The sequence below is a fragment of the Cherax quadricarinatus genome, chromosome 8 (assembly GCF_038502225.1).
Source record: "Cherax quadricarinatus isolate ZL_2023a chromosome 8, ASM3850222v1, whole genome shotgun sequence".
Classification (NCBI taxonomy): domain Eukaryota; kingdom Metazoa; phylum Arthropoda; class Malacostraca; order Decapoda; family Parastacidae; genus Cherax; species Cherax quadricarinatus.
The window spans coordinates 13,717,844-13,742,953 of NC_091299.1; the positions used below are offsets into that span (position 1 = coordinate 13,717,844).

General features: G+C 45.5%; 1 protein-coding gene across 1 annotated transcript in view; it reads left to right on the plus strand.

Annotated features, from left to right (window-relative positions):
* Positions 1–267: 267 nt before the first annotated feature.
* Positions 268–25,110, plus strand: part of LOC128685379 (uncharacterized) — a 52,263-nt gene continuing 27,420 nt past the window's right edge. The window contains exons 1-2 of the mRNA XM_053771888.2: positions 268–421; positions 18,064–19,177. Of these exons, the coding sequence (XP_053627863.1) occupies positions 18,073–19,177 (1,105 nt within the window). The 5' untranslated portion in view covers positions 268–421; positions 18,064–18,072. The remainder of the gene's footprint in view (positions 422–18,063; positions 19,178–25,110) is intronic.

Sequence of the window (25,110 nt, forward strand, 5' to 3'; positions counted from 1 at the left end):
AAACATGATAATAACCATGACAATTATATTGACAGTCACGAAAATGCTCGCAAATACAAATATGTAATAGTGTTTTGTAAAACAAAAATGGGCTTATAATAATAATAATAATAATTATTATTATTGTTGTTGTTGTTGTTGTTGTTGTTGTTGTTACATTGAAAACCTTGCATTATTATTATTATTATTACATTAAAAACCTTGAAAAGATGCGGAATACCATTCGAGTATTTGTTTTTCTGTTTTATAGAGTGAGCGCTGATTCTTAGTGCCATCTGTTAGTTGGAGTTACAACTTGAGCGAGGTGAGTTCGTGAGACACAGCGGCAGCAGGTGACCTGTCCGCTCTCCTGCCACCTGCTGCTACTACTCAGTGCTGCTGTAACCGTCCTCTGAGGTGGAGGTGTTGCAACCTGGAGGGGGTAAGTTATTATGACTTATTTTTAGGCGTCACGAGATGTATATATATATACCCTGAGATGTGCAGTTCTGTCATCGTGTACATGCTGAGTTTTTTTTTTTTCTTACTATAATCCCTATTTTATATATTAAAACTACTGTCTAGTGAACTTGTAGGCGTCACACCATCATTAATCAGCCAAACTTTAGACATCTTTCCTTAATTTATAAATGCTTTGTGTATATGGGAGATGTATGATGGTCCTGGTCAGTGATTTGGCACTCTTAATGTTACTATTAAAAAAAAAATCCTCACCCCTTGAAGGAAGCACCTTGATACTGCTCCTCCCCCCCTCCCCCTCCCGGGGGAGGAACCCTTCCATTCCTTGAATCAAAATTAACCCCCCCCCCTCCCCTCCCATCCCAGGTGCAGCGTGATCGTTTTAGGCTTAAGCTCTTGAAGAATAAAAAGGCACAATACCGTCACTCGGACAACACACAAATAACCCAAACAAATAAAACTAACAAAAGACGAAGCTTCGGTCCAACTTGACCCATTAACTGGTTAATGGTCCAGATCGGCGTGAAAGTTTGTGCGGATTATTTGTGTACAAGTTAATTTCTTTCCATAACTATAATTAGGCTATATATAATCCCATAAGGAATGAGCACATTTAATATATGATAATTATTTGTGTCAAGTACAGTAGACAACATGGGACTGACCGACAGTTATAAACTACATAGGAAACCCCTGGTTATGTACAGCATTTCGGACAGCCTTCAAATTGACTGTTGAACAAATGGTTTATTTTTTTATTTGGTTTAACCTGATAGATTTTGTAACAGTTTAGTTTAACATTGGCAGTGGTGAATACCGAATATGTTTTGGTTATTGCTATATTGAAAAATATTGGTAAAAATGAGTTTTTAATGCGGATATGATTTGGGCCAACATGATTAATATTGATAAACTGTTTTAACATAGACTAATCTGAATTTAGGCCAGAATGAGATTTTAAACTAGTGCTGAGGGAAATGTTTGATCTAGTTTAGAGTATTGGTGAAATAGGGGAAGGGGTCTCCAATTACTAGGCTACTCTCGCTTTGGCCAAGGATCTAATAATAATAATATCTTTATTTCTACAATTACATGTACAAGGTATACAGCCCTAGCAGACATCAATGACATACTACTATGTAGAAAGCCGCTTGTTGAGCATTTTGGGCAAATTAGGTCAGTTTTGTCCCAGGATGAGACCCCCATCAGTCGACTAACACCCTGGTACCCTTTTTATTGATAGGCGAACATAGACAACCGGTGTAAGGAAACACGCCATGTTTCCACCCCCCTCGCCGAGAATAGAACCCGGACCCTCTCATTGTGAAGTTTTTTTTTAGTTTAATAAGTTTATTATGCACCCCATACCCATCCTGTGGGCGGTAGTCAAAAGATTACAGAGGTACATAATGGGTCCAGGGACTGGGCCTCAAAGTTTTGATAGCTGAACAAGTTACAAAGGTAATGAACTCACAATTTACAAAGGTAATGAAATCGCAATTTACGAAGGTAATGAACTCCAGGTAGGTCTGGTCACAATCATGACAAGCTTGTGAAGAGAGCGCTTTTGCCACCAGCTTCTCCCCTCCCCCGGCCGAAGACCTGGGTTACTATCAGCCTCTTCTGTCCCCTCGGCCGAAGACCTGGGTTACTATCAGCCTTTTCCCTCCCTCTTACAGGAGATAAGTATCACGAAGAACTAAAAGCCATAAAGGAAATTGAAAAAAAAATTCTTATGCCAAATCTTTTTTATATTTTATTTAAAACAATACAATACATTAAATAGACAAAAGAACACAGTATAAATTCTTACACAGAATTATAAATTTCATTGTCAAAAGCACACAGACGTTTAACTTTGTGCTGACAAACTGCCCCTCATCCCCTATGCATTATATCCCATGCACCTATGTTAAGCAAGATTTTATTTAAAACAGTACAGAACAGTTAATAAATAAAATAATACAAGACCTATCCGGCAACAGATGTGATAACCTTCCATCGCCTAATGAACCACACAACTCCGTGTGGCTTCCAACACCCCCCCCCCTTTTACCCCCCTATTCTAAATCAAACAGGTTTACCACAGCTCACGGACATATTGACATATATACATTAATATAACAGTTGTCATGCTTGTCCACAAAGTGTATTAAACGACCACAAGACTGCCTGAACAGTGTACTAACAAGAGTCATGGTTTAGATATATATCACAACAAACATTACATTGCTACAACATAAAAGGCATGTAGCACTCATAAGTATTTCACTACAGGAAAGACACCTATCCTAAAAATTATCACCAACACAAACGTGTTTGAAGCCTCAACCCCCCCCCCACCTTGCATGTCCCACCCAAACCTATTCACAACCAAACATACAAATTATACAGTAAAGAAAAAGAATACAACATCGTAACACATTGATACAGTACATGTATATACACAACCCATTTCACAAATATCCTCAAGTAATTACAAAGAGTCTGTCCTTGTGCATACAAGAGGCCTCATAACAGCAGGTCCTGCACAAGTAACACTACCAGTGTTTTTATACATTGTGTATGCATAGGTATAAAATACATACCCAATACTTGACATAGAACATAAGGATGATCCTCAAACCTCCACCATACAGACCCCCACCTACTATCATACAACATATAGTCCAAGATTCATACACACAGCAACAGCATACGCCACCTCAACCGCACCAGCGTACCTTAGGCGCACACAGGCGCAGGCAGCAACACCTCTAACCAGAACCTAACACTACTCATATTCCACAATTTGCAGACACATCTGAACAGCACATATCAAGCCACTTTCATCCTAACACTGGGCACATGCCCCTCTCTCAAGGCGCACGCTATCTGGTGCTCCCAGACACACACGCCATTAACCGTCGTTGCCATCAAGCAGCAGACCTCATCACACCTTCCACGACTATTCCCGCCCCTATCTAAACCCCCCCTCACACCTGGCTAAGGTTTCCTCCTTCGCTGCTCCACTTGTACTTTTGCATGCCCACTTGGGCCCTGGGGGCCACGTTTGCCATGCTCTCCACGCACGACACCCGTGCCACCTGGCACCACCTGCTATCGCTGCTCACCTCCACTAGCACACCGCCCCCCATCTACCGATGCTTTCTTCCCTGTTCGTTGAGCCGGCGTCAGGACGTCGTCAGAGTCCGACATTGCTGCAGCCCTCTTCCTCGTCCCAGCGTCCTCCTCCATGTTTGTGACCAGATCGTCCACACGATGAACCTCCACCACCACCTTCGTCTCTGCCTTCTGACGAGGGGTCACCACGTCCCCGCCAGCCCCACCAGTACCAACAACCTCCTCCTGCTGCTGCTAGACCGCCACAGACACAATCTCCGGACTGGCCGTCGTCACAGCCGGGGAGACCACATCCGTAGATGAGAACATGGTATGCAAAACAGACGCTGTTGTCGCATCCAAGTCCTCCACTTCCACCGTCACCTGGTCCTCCCCGGAAGCCTGCTGTACCACCGGCGATGCAGGTGACTCAAGAGACGACAGCTCCAGATTCGACACCACCACTGGCTCCTCAATCTCCTCACTCCAAAGCTGACCGTGGCCACCATCTCCTTTTCGTCCATGTATGGGAGCCTTCTGCCCATCGTCATTCGTTGATCCACCGGCCTGCCTTCTGGCCTGCCCGCGCTGCCCACACACTGCTGCCATATGATCATATTCACCGCAGAGGCGACACGTCCGTCGTTGACCAGCATAAGACACCATGACCTGTGTTCGGAAGTCCTCAAGGTACACATACGATGGTATGGCCTGGCGTAGAGACATCTTAAGGGTAAACGAACCGTCTGGGAGACCAACATACGCCTCAGCCACCCGCATGCCTTGTTTAGCCATGTGTACCACTCCGTATCTTCTGAAAACACTGCGGAGATCCGTTGCATCAGCCTCGAAGGGCACATTGCACAGTTTCACCCACGTATATTGTCGAGAGACATCCACCATACGCACATGCACGTCAGGGGACACATCTACGCAGAGATCTTGGAATTGCTCAACCAGCTGCTCGTACACTGGCTCGTAGAGTAGTTTTACAAATATCCGGTATGCGCCATTTAATGCCACACCGTACAAATCCTTGTCCGCAGTACCATAAGTGTCACGGATAATCTTAGGTAGCAAAACTTGTTCATTCTCAGGCGTAATCGCCCCCCCGAACAAGCTGTATACCAACGGTATTCACCCGCTTCCTCACGCTGAATACCATGACGTCACTGGATAGCTTGCTAGACTGTCAGCAGAGAGGTATGAGGCACGTCCACACTCACTGGCAGCTAGGTCGCGAATCACTTTTGCCACCAGCTTCTCCCCTCCCCCGGCCGAAGACCTGGGTTACTATCAGCCTTTTCCCTCCTCCCTCTTACAGGAGATAAGTATCACGAAGAACTAAAAGCCATAAAGGAAATTGAAAAAAAAAAAATTCTTATGCCAAATCTAAGGAAAAAAACATTCAGTATTGGGCCCCTGCTTAGGCGAGATGGGACATACGCAGATGACATCCAAGAAGCGAGTGAGATACTGAAGTCCCAATATGACTGTTCAGCGAGCCACTGCACAGACTAAGGGTCGACAATCCAAGTGAATTCTTTATGAACGAAACCCAAATTTGGTCATCTCAAAAATCTCGGATATTATTCTAACTCCACAAAACTTTGAAAAGCCAATAAATGACATGCCCATGCACTCTGCCCCAGACCCAGACTCGTGGAACTCCGTGTTCATCAAGAACTGCAAGAAACCCCTATCGCGTGCCTTCAGCATTTTATGGAGAGGGAGCATGGACACGGGTCATCCCACACACACTAAAACACAACAGAAATATCCCCACTCCACAAAGGTGGCAGTAAAGCAATTGCAAAGAACTACAGACCGATAGCACTAACATCCCATATAAAAATCTTTGAGAGGGTTCTAATAAGCAAGATCGCCAACCACCTAGATACCCATCAATTACACAATCCAAGGCAACATGGGTTTAGAACAGGTCGCTCCTGCCTGTCCCAACTACTGGACCACTAAAACAAGGTCCTGGATGCTGTAGAGGATAAACAAAATACAGATGTAGTATACACTGACTTTGCAAAAGCTTTCGACAAGTGACCATGGTGTAATAGCACACAAAATGCGTGATAAAGGAATAAATGGAAAAGTTGGTAGATGGGTTTACAACTTCCTAACAAATAGAACACGGTAATAGTAAACAGTAAAGTCCCAGGCAGCCACGGTAAAAAGCTCTGTTCCACAAGGCACTGTACTCGCTCCCATTTATTCCTCATCCTCATTTCTGATATAGAGAGATGTAAGCCATAGCTCCGTGTCTAACTTTGCAGATGACACCCGGATTACCATAGCAGTGACCTCCATTGGACACCGTGAAACTCCAAGCGGACATCAGCCAGATCTTCGAATGGGCCACTCAAAACAATGTGAAGTTCAACGAGGAGAAATTTCAACTACTCAGATATGGGAAACTTTAAATTAAAAATGTATCAGGGTATACGACAAACTTTAACCATACAATAGAGCGGAAAAGGACCTGGGAGTGATAATGTCAGAGGATCTCTCAAAGACCACAACAATGTATCTACCTCATCTGCTAGGAAAATGATAGGATGGATAATGAGAACCTTCAAAACTAGGGATACCAAGCCCATGATGATTCTCTTCAATTTGCTTGTGCAATCTAGGCTGGAATACTGCTGTACATTAACGGCCCCCTTCAAGGCTGGCGACATTGCAGACCTGGAAAGTGTACAAAACTTTCACGGCACACACAAGGACGATAAGGCACCTAAACTACTGGGAACGATTGAAGGCCCTTGATCTGTATTCCCTCGAATGCAGGTGAGAGAGATGCATGATAATATACACTTGGAAGGTCCTGGAAGGATTTGCACCAAACCTGCACACGAAAATCACTCCCTATGAAAGCAAAAGACTTGGCAGGAGATGCATCATTTCCCTGATGAAAAGCAGGGGTGCCACGAGTACATTGAGAGAACATAGTGTGTGGGGCCCAAGACTGTTCAATTGCCTCCCAGCATACATAAAGGAGATTACCAGTAGACCCCTGGCTGTCTTCAAGAAGGCACTGGACAGGCACCTAAAGCCCATAGCAGACCAACCGGGCTGTGGTACATACGTCAGCTTGTGTGCGGCCAGCAGTAACAGCCTGGTTGATCAGACCTTGATCTACCATGAGGCCTGGTCTCAGACCGGGCCGCGGGGGCGTTGACCCTCGAAACCCTCTCCAGGTAAACTCCTGGTAAACCTCCATATTGTTTTAGAACCTGTCCCTCCCTGAAGCCCCCAGACTTCACAATGGATCTCTAAGTTCAGAATGGTAGTTGCCCCTGTCCTCTGCTGCTGCCCCCTCAACACACAAGCTGAAGGCTTATCTCCCCATAACACCTCCACCACCGCCTGAACCCTCACTGCATCAAAATGCTCATTATGTATGCCCCTAACCCATTCCTTCAATTCATCAATTTCATCGACAGGGTACACCCCCCATCACTGACCCCTGCCAGCCTGTATTTCATATTACTAACCCTTCTACCCTCACCCACATAAAACTTGGTAATCTCCAGTTTGGCCATCTCATCCCACCAACACGCCAACTTCATGCCACTTTCCCTCTCGCTTCCCCCTCCACTCTTCGAAACCCATCACTCAGCACCCTTGTATTTAATTTCCAATACCCCCTATGTCTCATGGCCAAAGAATACACCCCCCTCCCCCAGTAAGAACCTCCCTATGATCAGAATAAGCCGCTTTTACTATGCTTATTGAACATAATTTCATACAAGACTTATAAATATGATCCAAACGTGCCCCATAACCATCCCCCTTACAAAGTATAATCCGGCACCACCACAGTCCAATCATACACATCCTTCAAGTGCACATTGGGCCCCAGTTCATTCAGCACTGGTGAATAATGCACAGCCATCTCCCCTCAGTGCAACGTCCCCCCTCCCAATTAGTTTTTTCTCCCACTAAAGCCAATGAGTTCATAGACCTAAGAAAATAGACTAGCTCCTCCTTAATGAAGGAATTCTAAACCCGCATATCTGCAAGTGCATACACCCGTACTAAGAACATCAAATCATTCTGCCAGCTCCCATCCACTTGGATCACTTGCCCATCGCCTCCATTTTCACTATGGTGATACACAAACGGGCATGCTTCACTTGCCAAAATGACCACACAACCCGTTTAAATGTACAGTGTACCTAATCTGTTATGCTCTTGCAAAAATACAGCATCCATATGATACTGTAGTACAAACCCCACAAACCATTCTCTTTGCTACCACACAGACCATTCACATTGTCATACACAGAAGACAGATAGTAAAGTTTTCCATGCTGCCCGATGCTACCCTTCATGTATTCACCTTTAACACTCTACTCTTCACACCAAGCCCCATTCTTGCAAGCTCCTTAGTGCCCTGCTTATTACTTCCACTCCCTGCCCATGCCTTTTTTCCTGGCCTTTGGGCAGGCGTCAGGGCATCGTCGAAATCTGGGGCCATCACCGCCCTTTTCCTTGTACATACGTCCTCCATGACATTTCTCCAGATCTGCTGCATCTCCACTGCAGCATCCACTAAACGGAAGCCTCCCTCGGACGCGTCTTCCCGGACCTGGAGAGTATTCCGGGGGTCAGCACCCCTGCGGCCTGGTCTGTGACCAGGCCTCCTGGTGGATCAGAGCCTGATCAACCAGGCTGTTACTACTGGCTGCACGCAATCCAACGTACGAGCCACAGCCCGGCTGGTCAGGTACCGACTTTAGGTGCTTGTCCAGTGCCTGCTTGAAGACAGCCCCTCTTCAAGGGGGGCTCCTTGGCGTGGTGAAGAGGCTCTTGGTCTGAGGAATTAGACCTATCGGTCTTCTTCCTCAGACCGAACCTAATTACCCCCCAATCTCCCCTCCCCTATCCCATCCTCCCCATCCTCCCCTTTTTCCTTTCCTCCTCCTCCTCCCCACTCCTCCCTTTTGCCCTTCCTCTTTTTGTCCTTTGGGATTTCTCCCACAGGCGCGCTAGTTCCTAGGTAGGGGAAAGGACACCGGGGTCCATCCCATTCCGTTGAGGTTTCTTGGCGGTGGCGTAGTTTGCCGTGGAATCTGGATTGCCTAGGGATGTCCCGATCCCTCTCCGGTATCCCGGAGTAGCTTTGGGTGTCTTTTGGGCGACGGGTGTATCTCTGGAAGCCACCTTTCGGATTCCGGGGGTGGTGGCTGAAGGAGGTATGCTTTGTGGCGGATATCCGGCCGCCCTCTCTTTTGTCCACCGAGGTAGCTCGGCAGATGTGAGGTTGCTATCCCAGATTGCTGGTTTACTGGCATGAAGGGTAGGGTATGGCACGGGTTCCATGCTGCATCTGCGCTACTAGCGGTGTCGAGTCCTCTTGGGCGCGGAGGGAGATTTCTGGCCCTTTCATTCCTCCTAGGAACTATCCCTCCCCGGTCCCCCCTTTTTTTTTTCTTTTTTTTATTTTTATTTTATTTTCTTCTTTCTTTTTTTTTCTTAAAAACAAAAAGAAAGAAGTAACCTAACCATGGCAGCCCTAGTCCATGAACCTGGTACCCCCGGGCCCCTTCTTGATACCGCACCCCGTTCTGACCCCGCCTCGTCTTTGGACCACTCTTCAGACATTCCTCATGCCTCTGTACCTATTGCCGGTGCTGTTTCCTCACCCGCTTCAGGTACTGAGGCCTCGACTGACTCCTTCGATTTATCAGACCTTCGCTCTCCTCTGACTATGCTTCCGGCCTCTCCCTCTACGGTGCGGCAATTTTCAAATCGCCGACCCATTCCACGTCGGACCAACTCTGGTCCCACGCCTAAACGTCAACGACAATTACCTGCTGATGATACTTCTCCACCTTCACCTTCTCGTTCTTCTCAGAAACGATCGACACGTCCTTCACTACCTTTCCACGCTCAGTTTCAGACTGAACAGTGGACTAAATTCTTCACTTTACGACCAACTTCCTCTACTGCCTATCTTTCTGACCATAGTATTGGCAAGGCACTCCTACGCCATGTTGGTAAAGATATTTCTTTTCATGCTCTTAAGAGCGGTACGCGCATCATTACCGTACAGAATGCTACCCAGGCTCGTGAGCTCTCTCGTCTTTCCCATATAGATACTGTTCCTGTCACCCTTGAAAAACATCATTCCCTCAATTCTTGTAGTGGTACCGTTATTCTGCCCCATACCATAGTTCAACAAAATTTCCAGACATGTGGCACCGACATTCTAGAACAGCTGGAACTCCAAGATCTCCCAATCCTCAAGGTAGACACTTACGTTCTTCCTGCCCGTGGGCGGAGACGATACCCTAGCAATGTGGCTCGTTTAACTTTTGACAGCCGAGAACTCCCATCCTCAGTTTATATAGCAGGACATCGGTTACAAGTTCGAAAGGTGATCCCTACACCACAACAGTGTAGAAATTGCTGGCGATTTGGCCATCCAGCGAAATATTGCAGATCTATCGCCGAATGCCCAGTCTGTGGTGCCGATGACCATTCTAATACGTCTTGCAATCGATCTCCCTCTTGCCTTAACTGTCATGAGGCTCACCCTTCGTACTCTCGCCGTTGTCAGGTCTATTTAAACGAGCGGGAAATCCGTTACCTCAAAGAGACAGAAGGTCTCCCTTATGCCATGGCAGTTTCTCATCTCCGCCTCCAAGGGAGACTCCCACGTGTTTCTTATTCCCGTGTTTCAAAACGTCCCCCCACTTCTGGTATCCCGTCTTCTACACCCACCTCTGTGGTTACCTCTCCCATAATCACTCCTGTATCTAATCCTTTTGCTGTCCTCGGCTCAGACGTCCCTACCTCAACGCCTCAGTCTAATCTCGCTTCTTCGAGTTCTCTCTTACAAGCCTCAGTATCGACGAGACCTCGTACGACACCTCTTCCCAATCGTCCCTCTACTTCTCAAAAGTCAAAAAAAGGTCCGGTAACACCTCCTACCCATCTTCCACCTCCTCATTTTACCCTCCCTGTCTCTGTCCCTAGTTCTTCCCCTCTCACTGGCTCAGTTACAAGTGCAGAGGTTCACCCTCCTCCTCGTAATGTACCTTCCTCCCCTGTTCCCTCCCAAGTTTCTTCCTCTTCTGCCACCTCCCAGGTTCCTGTCTCTTCTGTCCCCTGCCACGCTTCTCCAGTTCCCTCCACCCTTTCGCCCCCCCCTACCTTGGTACAGTCCAATACAGTTCCAATCTTTACTCATCCTCCCCCTACCATTCCCAATATTGTCTCCCATACGACATCTCTGAATTCCGAAACACTTGAAGCAATCTCTGAATATATTGCAGAGACCAAACCATCAATGGACACTGATCCACCTTCCGCTCTTTCTCTCTCCTCTGCTCCATCTGCGCAACTCCTTTCTTCACAGCGCACCGTTCCTTCGCTGCTTGAACATTTTCCACTGCCTCCGCATGTGGACTTTTCTAACCCTTCTAGTCCGTAGGAACCCTTACCTGCGGATTTCAAGTATCTCTATCATTGCCAATCATGGCCTTTTTACAGTGGAATATACGCGGCCTCAGGGGTAATCGGGGTGAGCTTCAGATGTTACTCTCCCAGTTTGCCCCTGTTGGTGTTTGCTTACAAGAACCAAAATTACACTCTGCTGTTATTTCTCACATCTCAGGCTATAATTTATTGTATTCTTCAGATCCTTTTCCTGATGGGACCTTTAATGAAAGTGCCCTTCTTCTCCGCACTGATATTCCGTACCATCAGCTATTTGTTCATACTTCGCTGCATTACACAGCAGCCCGTATCCACTTACATAGGTGGTATACGCTCTGTTCTTTATATCTCTCTCCTTCTCGGGCATTATCTATTCCGGATTTTGCCTTCCTTGTTTCGTCATTACCGCCACCGATTCTGTTACTTGGTGATTTTAATGCCCACCATTTCCTCTGGGGAGGGTCTCACTGTGATTCCCGAGGAATTCAGTTAGAGGCTTTTCTTGCCACCCACCCCCTCCATGTTTTAAATACAGGTACTCACACCCATTTTGATCCTCGGACTCATACTCTCTCTTGCATCGATCTCTCAGTTTGCTCTTCCTCCACCGCATTAGACTTTACTTGGTCTGTTCTCCCGGACTTACATGACAGTGATCATTTCCCAATCATTCTTACTTCCCCTTCATATTCGCCACCTCTTCGCACCCCACGCTGGCAATTTAATCGGGCAAATTGGAACCTTTACTCACACCTGACTGTTTTTAAAGAGGTTCCTTCTTCGTCCTCCATCGATGAGCTTTTACACCTCTTCTCGTCCTCCGTTTTCACCGCAGCTTCTCATTCTATACCCCAAACTTCGGGCAGGCATTCTCAGAAATGCGTGCCTTGGTGGTCTCCTGCTTGTGCTCGTGCAGTACGTTTGAAACGCGCTGCATGGGGCAGGTACCGGTACAATAGAACCACAGAGCGACTCCTTGATTTTAAACAGAAGCGTGCGATCGCTCGCCGTGTCATCCGTGACGCTAAACGCACTTGCTGGCGAGATTGTCTCCACCATCACCTCTGCTTCCTCTATGAGTGCAGTCTGGAAAAAAGTACGAAAACTGAGTGGTAAATATTCTCCTGACCCGGCTCCTGTTCTGCGGGTTGCCGGTGTTGATATAGCAAACCCACTAGATGTTGCCAATGAAATTGGCAATCATCTGGTCCGTATTTCTCAGGGACTCCATCTATGCCCCTCATTTCTTTCCTCAAAGTCTGCCAGAGAGTTAGCACCCTTGGACTTTTCTTCTCTCAGAGAAGAACAGTATAATGTGCCTTTTACACTTCAAGAACTGGAGGCAACACTCTCAGCTTGTCGATCATCGGCAGCTGGGCCCGACGACATTCATATTCGTATGCTACAACATTTACATCAGTCAGCCCTTGCAGTCCTATTACGCCTTTACAATCTTATTTGGTCACAAGGAGTTCTTCCACAGCTGTGGAAATCCGCCATTGTTCTCCCTTTCCGCAAACCAGGCACTACGGGACATGAAACCTCCCACTATCGTCCCATTGCTCTTACCAGTGCAGTTTGCAAAGTAATGGAACGTCTAGTAAATAGACGTTTAGTGTGGTATTTAGAGACACACAACAGTCTCTCCACTCGTCAATATGGCTTTCGTAAGGGACGTTCTACCATAGACCCCTTACTGCGCTTGGATACGTATGTTCGTAATGCCTTTGCAAATAACCACTCAGTTATTGCCATATTTTTTGACCTTGAGAAGGCATATGACACAACTTGGAGGTATAATATTTTAGCCCAAGCCCACTCCTTAGGCCTTCGAGGCAATCTACCATCCTTCCTTAAGAACTTTTTAACTGACAGGCATTTCCGTGTTCGGGTTAATAATGTGCTCTCCCCGGACTTTATCCAAGCTGAAGGTGTCCCCCAGGGATGTGTTCTGAGCACAACACTTTTTCTCCTTGCTATTAATGATTTGGCCTCTAGTCTTCCATCAAATATTTGGTCATCACTCTATGTTGATGACTTCGCTATTGCCTGTGCAGGCGCTGACTGTCACCTCCTTACAGTTTCTCTCCAGCATGCAGTCGACCGTGTTTCCAATTGGGCCACCACACATGGGTTTAAATTTTCCAGCACTAAAACCCACCAAATCACTTTCACTAGACGCTCTGTCATCTCCGATCATCCTTTGTACCTCTATGGCTCACGTATCCCTGAACGTGATACAGTCAAGTTTCTGGGCCTCCTCTTTGATCGTAGGTTATCCTGGAAACCTCACATTACCTCTCTGAAGGCAACTTGTCACAGCCGGCTGAACCTTCTTAAAACCCTTGCTCATCTTTCGTGGGGAGCTGATCGTCGAACCCTCCTTCACCTACATTCCACCCTTATTTTATCGAAACTTGATTATGGTGACCAGATCTATTCAGCGGCATCTCCTGCTACTCTCTCTAGCCTTAACCCCATTCATCACCAAGGATTACGTTTATGCCTTGGTGCTTTTCGCTCTTCCCCTGTCGAAAGCCTCTATGCAGAAGCGAACGTTCCATCCTTATCCGATCGCCGTGATGCCCATTGCCTGCGCTACTATCTACGCTCTCATGATCTCCGCAATCCTTCCATTTATAGAATGGTCACTGATATTAGTAGACATTCTTTATTTGTTCGCCGCCCCTGCTTACTCCGTCCCTTCTCTCTTCGCCTTCATTCGCTCTTGTCTTCTCTTCAACTACCACCTTTCTATGTACATGTAGCATCTCACTTTTCCCTACCCCCCTGGGAAGTTCCAGCTGTTCGAGTCTGTTCTTTCTCCCTCCCTTGCTCGAAAGCCCAACTGTCTACGGTCGCTTCCCGCTCTCTTTTTCTTGACCACTTTCACTCTCATTCTCATGCCATTGCTCTAAGTCTTCTGACGGCGTAGGATTCGCAGCAGTGTTTCCGGACAGCATCGTACAAGGGCATTTACTATCTTCAGCTAGTATTTTTACTGCTGAATTATATGCCATCCTTACAGCGCTTATCCGTATTGCATCTATGCCTGTGTCATCATTTGTGGTTGTCTCAGACTCCCTTAGTGCTTTACAGGCTATACAAAAATTTGATACACCTCACCCCTTAGTCCTCCGTATCCAACTTTGGCTACGCCGCATCTTTACTAAGCATAAAGATATTGTTTTTTGTTGGGTCCCTGGTCATGTTGACGTACAGGGCAATGAACAGGCAGACACTGCTGCGCGGTCAGCAGTACATGACCTACCAGTTTCTTATAGAGGTATTCCATGTACGGACTATTTTGCTGTAATATCTTCCCACCTTCACACCCGTTGGCAACAACGTTGGTCTACTATGCTCGGCAACAAACTTCAGTCTATTAAACCGAGTATAGGTTACTGGCCGTCTTCTTATCACCAGTGTCGAGGTTGGGAGACTACTCTCTCCCGTCTTCGCATTGGCCATACTCGTCTTACTCATGGATATCTCATGGAGAGGCGTCTTGCTCCTCTCTGTGAGAATTGCCAAGCTCCATTATCAGTCAGCCACATTCTGTTGGACTGCCCACTTTATCAACGAGCACGCAGAATTTACCTCTGTCGTCGTCTTCGCCCCGCTGCTCTCTCTTTACCTTCCCTTCTCGCTGATGGACCCACCTTTCATCCGGACTCTCTCATTGACTTTTTGACAACGACTGACTTACTTCACAAATTCTGATACTTTCAGCCCTTTCTACTTGAATCTCTTGCTACCCTCTACCCCCGTACTATCCCCTGCCCCGCTGTTTTCTGTAACCTGCTGATCATCCCCCCTCCCTTCTGCCATCCAATTCCCTTGCTTCCTTCCCTACCCTGCAGCGCTGTATAGCCCTTGTGGCTTAGCGCTTCTTTTTGATTATAATAATAATTGAAGACAGCCAGGGGTCTATTGGTAATCCCCTTTATGTATGCTGGGAGGCAGTTGAACAGTCTTGGGCCCCTGACACTTATTGTATTCTCTTAACGTGCTAGTGACACCCCTGCTTTTCATTGGGGGGATGTTGCATCGTCTGCCGAGTCTTTGCTTTCGTTGAGTGATTTTAGTATGAAAGTTTGGTACTAGTCCCTTTAGGATTTTCCAGGTGTATATAATCATGTCTCTCTCCCACCTGCGTTCCAGGGAGTACAGGTTCAGGAACTTCAAGCGCTCCGAGTAATTGAGGTGTTTTATCTCAGTTATGCGTGCCATGAAGGTTCTCTGTACATTTTCTAGGTCAGCAATTTCACCTGCCTTGAAAGGTGCTGTTAGTGTGCAGCAATATTCCAGCCTAGATAGAACAAGTGACCTGAAGAGTGTCATCATGGGCTTGGCATCCCTAGTTTTGAAGGTTCTCATTATCCATCCTGTCATTTTTCTAGCAATTGCAATTGATACAATGTTATGGTCCTTGAAGGCGAGATCCTCCGACATGATCACTCCCAGGTCTTTGACGTTGGTGTTTCGCTCTATTTTGTGGCCAGAATTTTTGCACTCTGATGAAGAGTTAATTTTCTCGTGTTTGCCATATCTGAGTAATTGAAATTTCTCATCGTTAAACTTCATATTGTTTTCTGCAGAACACTGAAAGATTTGGTTGATGTCCGCCTGGAGCCTTGCAGTGTCTGCAATGGAAGACAGTCATGCAGATTCGGGTGTCATCTGCAAAGGAAGACACGGTGCTGTGGCTGACATCCTTGTCTATGTCGGATATGAGGATGAGGAACAAGATGGGAGCAAGTACTGTGCCTTGTGGAACAGAGCTTTTCACCGTAGCTGCCTCGGACTTTACTCTGTTGACTACTACTGTGTTCTGTTAGTGAGGAAATTATAGATCCATTGACCGACTTTTCCCGTTATTCCTTTAGCACACATTTTGTGCACTATTACGCCATGGTCACACTTGTCGAAGGCTTTTGCAAAGTCTGTATATATTACATCTGCATTCTTTTTGTCTTCTAGTGCATCTAGGACCTTGTAGTGATCCAATAGTTGAGACACAGGAGCGACCTGTTCTAAACCCATGTTGCCCTGGGTTGTGTAATTGATGGGTTTCTAGATGGGTGGTGATCTTGCTTCTTAGGACCCTTTCAAAGATTTTTATGATATGGGATGTTATTGCTATCGGTCTGTAGTTCTTTGCTGTTGCTTTACTGCCCCCTTTGTGGAGTGGGGCTATGTCTGTTGTTTTTAGTAACTGTGGGACGACCCCCGTGTCCATGCTCCCTCTCCATAGGATGGTAAAAGCTCGTGATAGGGGCTTCTTGCAGTTCTTGATGAACACGGAGTTCCATGAGTCTGGCCCTGGGGCAGAGTGCATGGGCATGTCATTTATCGCCTGTTCGAAGTCATTTGGCATCAGGATAACATCAGATAGGCTTGTTAACCAAATTCTGTGGCTCTCATAAAAAAATTCATTTTGATCTTCGACTCTGGTTAGCGGCTTGCTAAAAACTGAGTCATATTGGGACTTGAGTAGCTCACTCATTTCCTTGCTGTCATCTATGTAGGACCCATCTTGTTTAAGTAGAGGCCCAATACTGGACGTTGTTCTCGACTTTGATTTGGCATAGGAGAAGAAATACTTTGGGTTTCTTTAGATTTCATTTATGGCTTTTAGTTCTTCCCGCGATTCCTGACTCCTATAAGATTTCTTTAGCTTAAGTTCGATGCTTGCTATTTCTCTGACCAGTGTCTCCCTACGCCTTTCAGATATATTGATCTCTTTTAGCCGCTCTGTTATTCTTTTCCGTCGCCTGTAAAGGGAGCGCCTGTCCCTTTCTATTTTACATCTACTCCTCCTTTTTCTTAGAGGAATAAGCCTTGTGCATACATCGAGGGCCACTAGCTAGCCACAATAAAATTCGTCCAACTAGGTATATTTCTACACCATAGGAAGGTTTGCATAAGCACCACTGACCACAAATGAAAGTTTTTACAGACGAATCTCCAGCTAGCGTGGCCGTGACGAACTCTGGCTTAAGTCCCCTCAAAGCCGTTAACATGACTCACGAAATCGTAATGACACGATTGCAAACAAACTGTACTACGGGCAGGGATAGAACCCACGATCAGCGCATGTCAACTCCAGACCATTGCGTTAGCAACTGGACCAGCTAGCCACAAGGTTCGTCCAACTAGGTATAGAAATATACCTAGTTGGACGGCCACGCTAGCTGGAGATTCGTCTGTAAAAACTTGCATTTGTGGTCAGTGGTGCCTATGCTAACCTTCGTATGGTGTAGAAATATACCTAGTTGGACGAATCTTATTGTGGCTAGCTGGTCGTGGCTAACGCGACGGTCTGGAGTTTTGAGACGCTGATCACGGGTTCTATCCCCACCCGTGGTATGGTTTGTTTGCAATCGTGTCATTATGATTTCATGAGTCATGGATTAAAATGTTGTAATAGGGACAGGAATATGACTCGCGAAATCGTAATAACATGAATGCAAAAAAAAAAAAAAACACTATGGGTAGGGTTAGAACCCATGGCGAGTGAGTTGTAAAAATCCAGACCAGTGCACAAACCTCTGGGCTGGGGTTTTAAAACCCATGCATCATCGGTTCTAACCGAAAATCACTCACTACGAAAGCAAAAGACTTGGCAGACGATGCACCATCCCCCCAATGAAAAGCAGGGGTGTCACTAGCACGTTAAGAGACCATACAATAAGTGTCAGGGGCCCGAGACTGTTCAACTGCCTCCCAGCACACATAAGGGGGATTACCAACAGACCCCTGGCAGTCTTCAAGCTGGCACTGGACAAGCACCTAAAGACAGTTCCTGATCAGCCGGGCTGTGGCTCGTACGTTGGTTTGCGTGCAGCCAGCAGCAACAGCCTGGTTGATCAGGCGCTGATCCACCAGGAGGCCTGGTCACAGACCGGGCCGCGGGGGCGTTGACCCCCGAAACTCTCTCCAGGTAAACTCCAGGTAACCCCACCCGTACTGTGGTTTGTAAGAATGTTTTGTACAGCACCCTTAATTAAATTTTTCTAGCAGTGTTTATTTTGGCAGGTGTCATTCATGATGATGGAATGGATCGCATCGCAGCCTCTGCCAGATTACGATCGGTTATCAGAGTGCTCCACCAGCCTGAACCAGTCTCTGGGTGCTGTTCTCGATGTTCATCAAACCTCATGGGAGTCCAGTGCAATAAAGAATGGTCTTGAAGCTGAAGTGTTTTGCCATTGTTCTGGTGCTCCCAGCATACATGCACACTCGACAGACGTAATAAAGTCAACAGGGAGCGAAAAGGAAGATGTAAATGATAATTTATATAAAGTTTTCCATGAAGGTTGTAGTAAACATGGTTTGTCGTGTACGGCTGATACCAGCCAAAGTGAAGAGGATATAATTGGTCCTTTAAGTAGTTCTTACGTGGATCAGGATGACTTTAATGATAGCCCAAATAAATCCTTGTCACTCATCAGCACACTTGAGAGGTTAGAGGACTATGTACTGACCCCCTTCCGGAATATGCATGACAAAGTGAAGAAAAAGCTACAAAAGCTTGCATCGCCTATCAAATATGAAAATGTAGAGGGTAACGGATTTAACCCAAAATATCCGCAGGACAATGGAGAAAATGAAATTGGTTGTACAAAAGAGAGTGCGCTCTGTAACGATGCGGTTGAAGGTGTATGTAAGCTTAATAGATCATCTCCTCATTTGGATAGGACTAGGAGCTTCCCTGAGGATACTTGGCTAAGTTGTCAAGGAGAATCCAGTGAAGAATGGATATTAGCGATGGAAAAATCTTTGAGCTTCAGTAGTGATGGGGATGAGCAAATAGTGACACCCAGGACTCCTTGGAACTCGCCAGTACTGAAGTCTGATGTAAAAGACCAGAACAGATGTAAAGAGGAAAAAACGCCACAGACGCCATTATCATCAGTATCCAGTAAGCTGATTAAATCTCCTCTGCTAAATAAATTTGAGGCGAGTTGTGAAGGTTACCTGTGTCGGATACATGCCCCTCCATGGCTAATGTGGCAGCCTAAGATACAGGCTTTCATCTGCAACTTTGAAAATAAAGAAGAGTTACAATCACAAGTTAACCTAATGCTGGATGAACCAAACCCTGAGGAAGACTGGTATGTGGTTCGCCCCCACCATTCTTCAACACCAGGTAACTTCTTATTAATATGTACAGTTGGTTGTTCATGAAATATAAATGAATTAAAATTCAAAGTGAAATATAATTGTTATAATATCTTACTCGTTACCAAATGTAGAAAGGCTATGAGAATAATCGTAATGGTTAGCGAGTTTAGTTTGACTTTGGCAAATCAGCTGTGTGCTGATCCCTGATGAGGAAAAATTTGCAATTGTGCCAACTGACCATATAATCGTGACAAGGAAAAACAAATGCCTAACATGCAAAATCATTATGGTAAGACTGAACTGCTTCATTCAAATTAGTTTAGCTGCTCTTCAGAAGGCATTCTTTGGCATTATGGCTAACAAATCAGTAATGCCGCCAAAAAAAAAAACTTGAATGAGCTTCAGTTGCTAAAACTCCTGAAGGGTTTAGCAAACTCATTGGATATCAGCACATTGTCTATCAAGAGTGCAGTGTGTTTTACATCTTTAACCATAGCTGGAAGTGAAAAATTTTCAGCACAGTGCGTATATTCTTATTGTGTATATAACTGTAATTAACTGCATAAAAGTCCTACTTAAGCATATTTCTTAATTAGTTTTAAGCATTAGAATTAGTTTGCCTGAAATGCATTTACATACTAGTGGCATGCGCCTAACAATGTTTTAGATGTAAACTGTGGGAAATTACCTGCAGGTGGTTTACAGGGTATTACCTGAATTATTTCCTGCAAGGAATTTGGGCGAGGTAAGTGGGACTTGGTCACAGTAGGTCGCCAAACTCGCTCGCTCTATGCCCACTCCCACAAAAAAAAAGCTAGACCTAACATTAATAATTACAACATTAAACATTAATACGAATAATGATAAATTATAAATTAATGTAGGCTGTGTATGATTTTAGGACCTGACTGTTAGAAATGGTTAATGGGAATATTTCTAGAGACTAGGGAAGGTTTTCTCCTAACCAAATCATTAGAACAATAAAATTTATGCACTTGTGACAGGAAGACACTTAATGCTGATGGAACACATCCTAACATTACCCTAACAGTTAGAATTTACAATGGGCAACATAAAAAATACTGTACATTATGGGTAAGTATCACTTAGCTAAAGTGTGTTGCTGGGAAGGATTGGAATCTTTTATTTTTCGTCGTTGTTGCCGAATTCTAAGGGTTTTCCACACTATCCCAATTCTTCAGCAGGAATGTGTCTGCAATTTTTAAATTACGGACTGAGGTCGATATACACCAACTGACCTTTGAGAATGCCTGATTACACTGCACAATTCAGTCCAGTGTTCACACATTTTCATTATGGCGTGTCTACTCCACGTCCCTCTGCCGCTGATCTACAACCCCCGTCCCAATTGAAATTTCTCAAGAGGGTCAAATCAGCATCACATTTTATTACACAGTTGTATTCAGTTTTACACATGCTGAATTTAGGAAAATCCAAAATTTTCCACATAAACTACATTATTCAGCATAAGAGGAATAAAATAATTTTTTAAAAATTTACATAACTTGAGCAAATATGGAAAAAATTACTTTTTTTATTCTTTACTGAGAAGCCACTTATTTCACTATGTCTAGCCTATTAATTATCTTGGGGCCCCCTTTCCCATGGTTTTTCTCAGACCTGCAAAGTGATACCCAGTTTAGGTTTTTCACTAGGTTATTTGTACCAGCAACAGTAAGGGTTGAAGTACTGATCCTTGACTCGTGGTTCATCCACTGGTACCTTGGTTAGCACTATCACTTTCCATTGTACACCTTATCACGGGGGACTCCTTGGTGTGGTGAAGAGGCTCTTGGTCTGAGGAATTAGACCTTTTGGTCTCCTTCCTCAGACCGAACCTAATTGCCCCCAAACCCCCCTTCCCTATCCAATCCTCCCCATCCCCCTTTTTCCATTTCCTTCTCTCCCCATCCCTACCCTATCCCCTTCCTGTTTTCAGGCTTTGGGATTTTTCCCACATGCACTAGAGTTCTTAGGTAGCAGGAAGGGTACCATGGTCCATCCCATTCTGTTGAGGTTCATGGTGGTATAGTTTGCCATGGAATCTGGATCACCTGGGAATATCCCACTCCTTCTATCTCCTACAGGGTGGCTTTGGGTGTTTTTCAGGTGACAGGTTTATCTCTGGAAGCTGCCTTTCAGATTCCGGGGGGTGGTGGCAGCTGAAGGAGGTATGCTTTGTGGCGGGTATCCAGCCGCCCTCTCTTGTCTACTGAGGTGGCTCAGTAGATGTGAGGTTGCTATCCCAGATTGCTGGTTTACTGGCATGAAAGGTAGGGTATGGCATGGGTTTCATGCCGCATCTTCACTACTTGAGGTGCTGGGGTCCTCTTGGGTGCCGAGGGGGATTTATGGCCCTTTCATTCCTCCTAGGAGCTATCCCTCCATGTTTCCCCCCTTTTTTTTCTCTCTAAACAAAAAAAGTGACATTACTATGGAGTTCAAAGTCCATGAAACTGCTCTCCCTGGGCCCCTTTCTGCTACTGCACCTTGTTCCGACTACCTCGTTATTTGACCAGTCTTCAGACATTTCTCGTTCCCCCGTACCTCCTGCTGGTGCCATTTTTCACCCACTCCAACCTGACTCCTTTAATGTATCTGACCTCCGCACTTCTTAGACCATGCTTCTGGCTTCGCCCTCTACGGTGCAGTGCTTTTCGGATAGCCCACCCATCCCACATCGGAATAACTGGTCGTACACCTAAATACCCGAAAAACCATTACCAGATGATACTTCTTCACTTCCTTCTCCATTTGGCAGGATGGATAATGAGAACCTTCAAAACTAGGGATGCCAAGCCCATGACACTCTTGAGGTCACTTGTTCTATCTAGGTTTTAATATTGCTGCACACTAACAGCACCTTTCAGGCAGGTGAAATTGCTGACCTAGAAAATGTACAGAGAACCTTCACGGCACAAACAACTGCGATAAAATGCCTAAATTACTGGGAATGCTTGAAGTTCGTTAACCTGTACTCCCTAGAATGCAGGTGGGAGAGATATGCGATTATATACCCCTGGAAAATCCCAGAGGGACTAGGACCAAATTTGCACACAAAAATCACTCCCTATGAAAGCAAGAGACTCGGCAGACAGTACATCCCCCCAATGAAGAGCAGGGAAGCCACTAGCATAAGAGAACACAATAAGTGTCAGGGGCCCAAGACTGTTCAACTACTTCCCAGCATGCATCGGGGGATTACCAATAGACCCCTGGCTGTCTTCAAGCAGGCACTGGACAGGCACCTAAAGTCAGTACCTGACCAGCCAGACTGTGGTTCATACATTGGATTGTGTGGCCAGCAGTAACAGCCTGGTTGATCAGGCCCTTGTGCACCATGAGGCCTGGTCACAGACCGGGTCATGGGGGCATTAACTCTCTAAACCCCCTCCAGGTATTAACAAGGCACTCCTAGGCCATGTTGGTGGAGATGTATCCTTTTATGCTCTCAAGAGTGGTGCACGCGTCATCACAGTACAGAATGCTAGCCAAGCTCTCGATTTTTCTCCTTACAACCATAGATGCTATTCCTGTAACTACTGTAAACATCATTCTCTCAATTCTTCTAGTGGTACTGTCATTCTACCTCATACCATTGTTCAGCAGAATTTCCAGGTGTGTAGTGATGACATTCTGGAACAGCTTGAACTCAAAGTAGACACTTGTCCTTGCTTACAGGTGGAGACAATACCCTTGCAATGTAGCTTACTTATCTTTTGACTGCCGTGAGCTTTCATCCTCGGTTTATTGCGGGACACCACTTAAGAGTTTGAAAGGTGATCTCTACACCACATCAGTGGAGCAATTGCTGGCATTTTTGGTCCAGTGAAATATTGCAGGTCCATTCTCTACTTAATAAATGATCCCCCACCTCTAGTATCCCAACTTCTGCAGTCTCTTCTGTGGTCACCCCTTCCAGTCACCCCTGTCAAATTCTTTTGCTGTCCTGGACTTAGTCCCTACCTCGACACCTCATTCTGTTCTCGCCTCTTCCTCTTCTCACACGTTTGTCTACAAGGCCTCGTACAGCAAGTCCTAGCCATCACCCCTCTACTTCTCCAAAGTCCAAAAAATCCCCATTGTTAAAATCTCCTTTAACCCCCCTCCCCTTCCTTTTTTCTACCTGCACATTTTTACTTTCTAGTCTCTATACCTGTTTTTTCACCTCTGGCTCTGTTAAGAGAGTGAAGGGTCATCCTCCTCGTACAGTACCTTCCTCTTTCGTCCCCTCCCAAGTTTGTTCCTTTTCTACCCCCTCCCAGGTCGCTTCCTCTCCTGTCCCCTCCCAAGCTTCTCCAGTTCCCTCTACCCTTTCGTCCCTCCCTACTTTGGTACATTCCATCATCACCCCAGTCTTTACTGGCCCTCCTCCTCCCATCTCCAATGTCATCCCACATACATGATGTCACATGCACATGTCAAAGCCAGTCATAGCATGAACCAGTTCAAGAAGAGTGCCAAAAGGTGTCTGATGAATGTAGCTACAGAAAGGGAGGGGAATGATTTTCTATTTTTTAGCTAACATACGTGTAAATTTTACCATATTCCTAGTAATGACCCTCGTATTGTAGATAGTCTTAATGACCTTGGTGTAGTAGATAGTCTTTTTAGTATGATAATAAGATGTTATCTTCATTGTAGAATAATAAGAAAATATTATAACCTTTTATATTATAATAATAAGGTAAAAGGACCCCAATGGAAATAAGTCACTGTGACTTTTTTGGGTTATCCTAGGTTCTCTACACACATGCTGCTATGTATGATAATTCTATGTAACTGTATTTGTGTATACCTGAATAAACTTACTTAGTCTGAAACATTTGAAGCTATCTCCAAATACATTGAGGAGACTAGACCATTGATGGACACTGATCCACCACCTGTTCCTCTTCACTCTTCTCCAGCTGCACAACTCCTTTCTTCACAGCATCGCAATCCTTCACTGCTTGTGCATTTTCTGCTGCCTCCACATGTGGACTTAACTAACCCCTCTAGTTCATAGATACCTCTACCTTCAGATTTCTTTTATCTTTCTCTTTGCAAATCATGGCTTATTTACAGTGGAATATTCGTGGCTTCAGAGGTAACGGGGGTGAGCTTCAGGTGTTGCTCTCCCAGTTTTCACCTGTTGGTGTTTGTTTAAAAGAACCCAAATTATGCTCTGCTGTTAGCCATCCCATCTTGGGGTATGTTTTATTATATTCATCGGATCATTTTCCTGTTGGAGTCTTTAATGAAAGTGCACTTCTTATGTGCACCAGTATTCCACACCATCAGCTCTTTATTCATACTTCGCTGCATTGCACTGCAGCCCACATCCACTTGAATAAGTGGTATACAATCTGTTCTTTATCTCCTCCTCGGGTATTTTCTATCCCAGATGTTGCATTTCTGGTTTTTCTTACCACCAATTCTGTTACTTGGCGATTTTAATGCTCGCCATTTCCTCTGGGGATGGGGAGGTTCCCACTGTGACTCCCGTGGCATTCAGTTGGAGGCTTTTCTCGCTTCTCTCCCCGTCCATGTTTTAAATATGAGTACTCCCACCCATTTTGATCCTCATACTCATTCTCTTGCATTGATCTTTCGGTTTGCTCTTCAACTCTACTAGACTGGACCTGGTCTGTCCTCCCGGACTTGCATGACAGCGACCATTTTTCAGTCGTCCTTAATTCTCCTTCATATTCACCACCTTGTAGTCCATGCTGGCAATTTGACCAAGCTAATTGGAACCTTTACTAGCATCAAACTGCTTTTGGCGAGTATCCTTCTTCGTCCTCCATTGATGAGCTTTTACACCCCTTCTCGACCTCAGTCTTAACCTCAGCTTCAGTCTATACCCCAAACCTCGGGCAGGCATTCTCAGGGGTGCATGCCTTGGTAGTCTCCTGCTTGTGCTTGGGGGGGGGGCAGGTACTGGTACAATAGAAC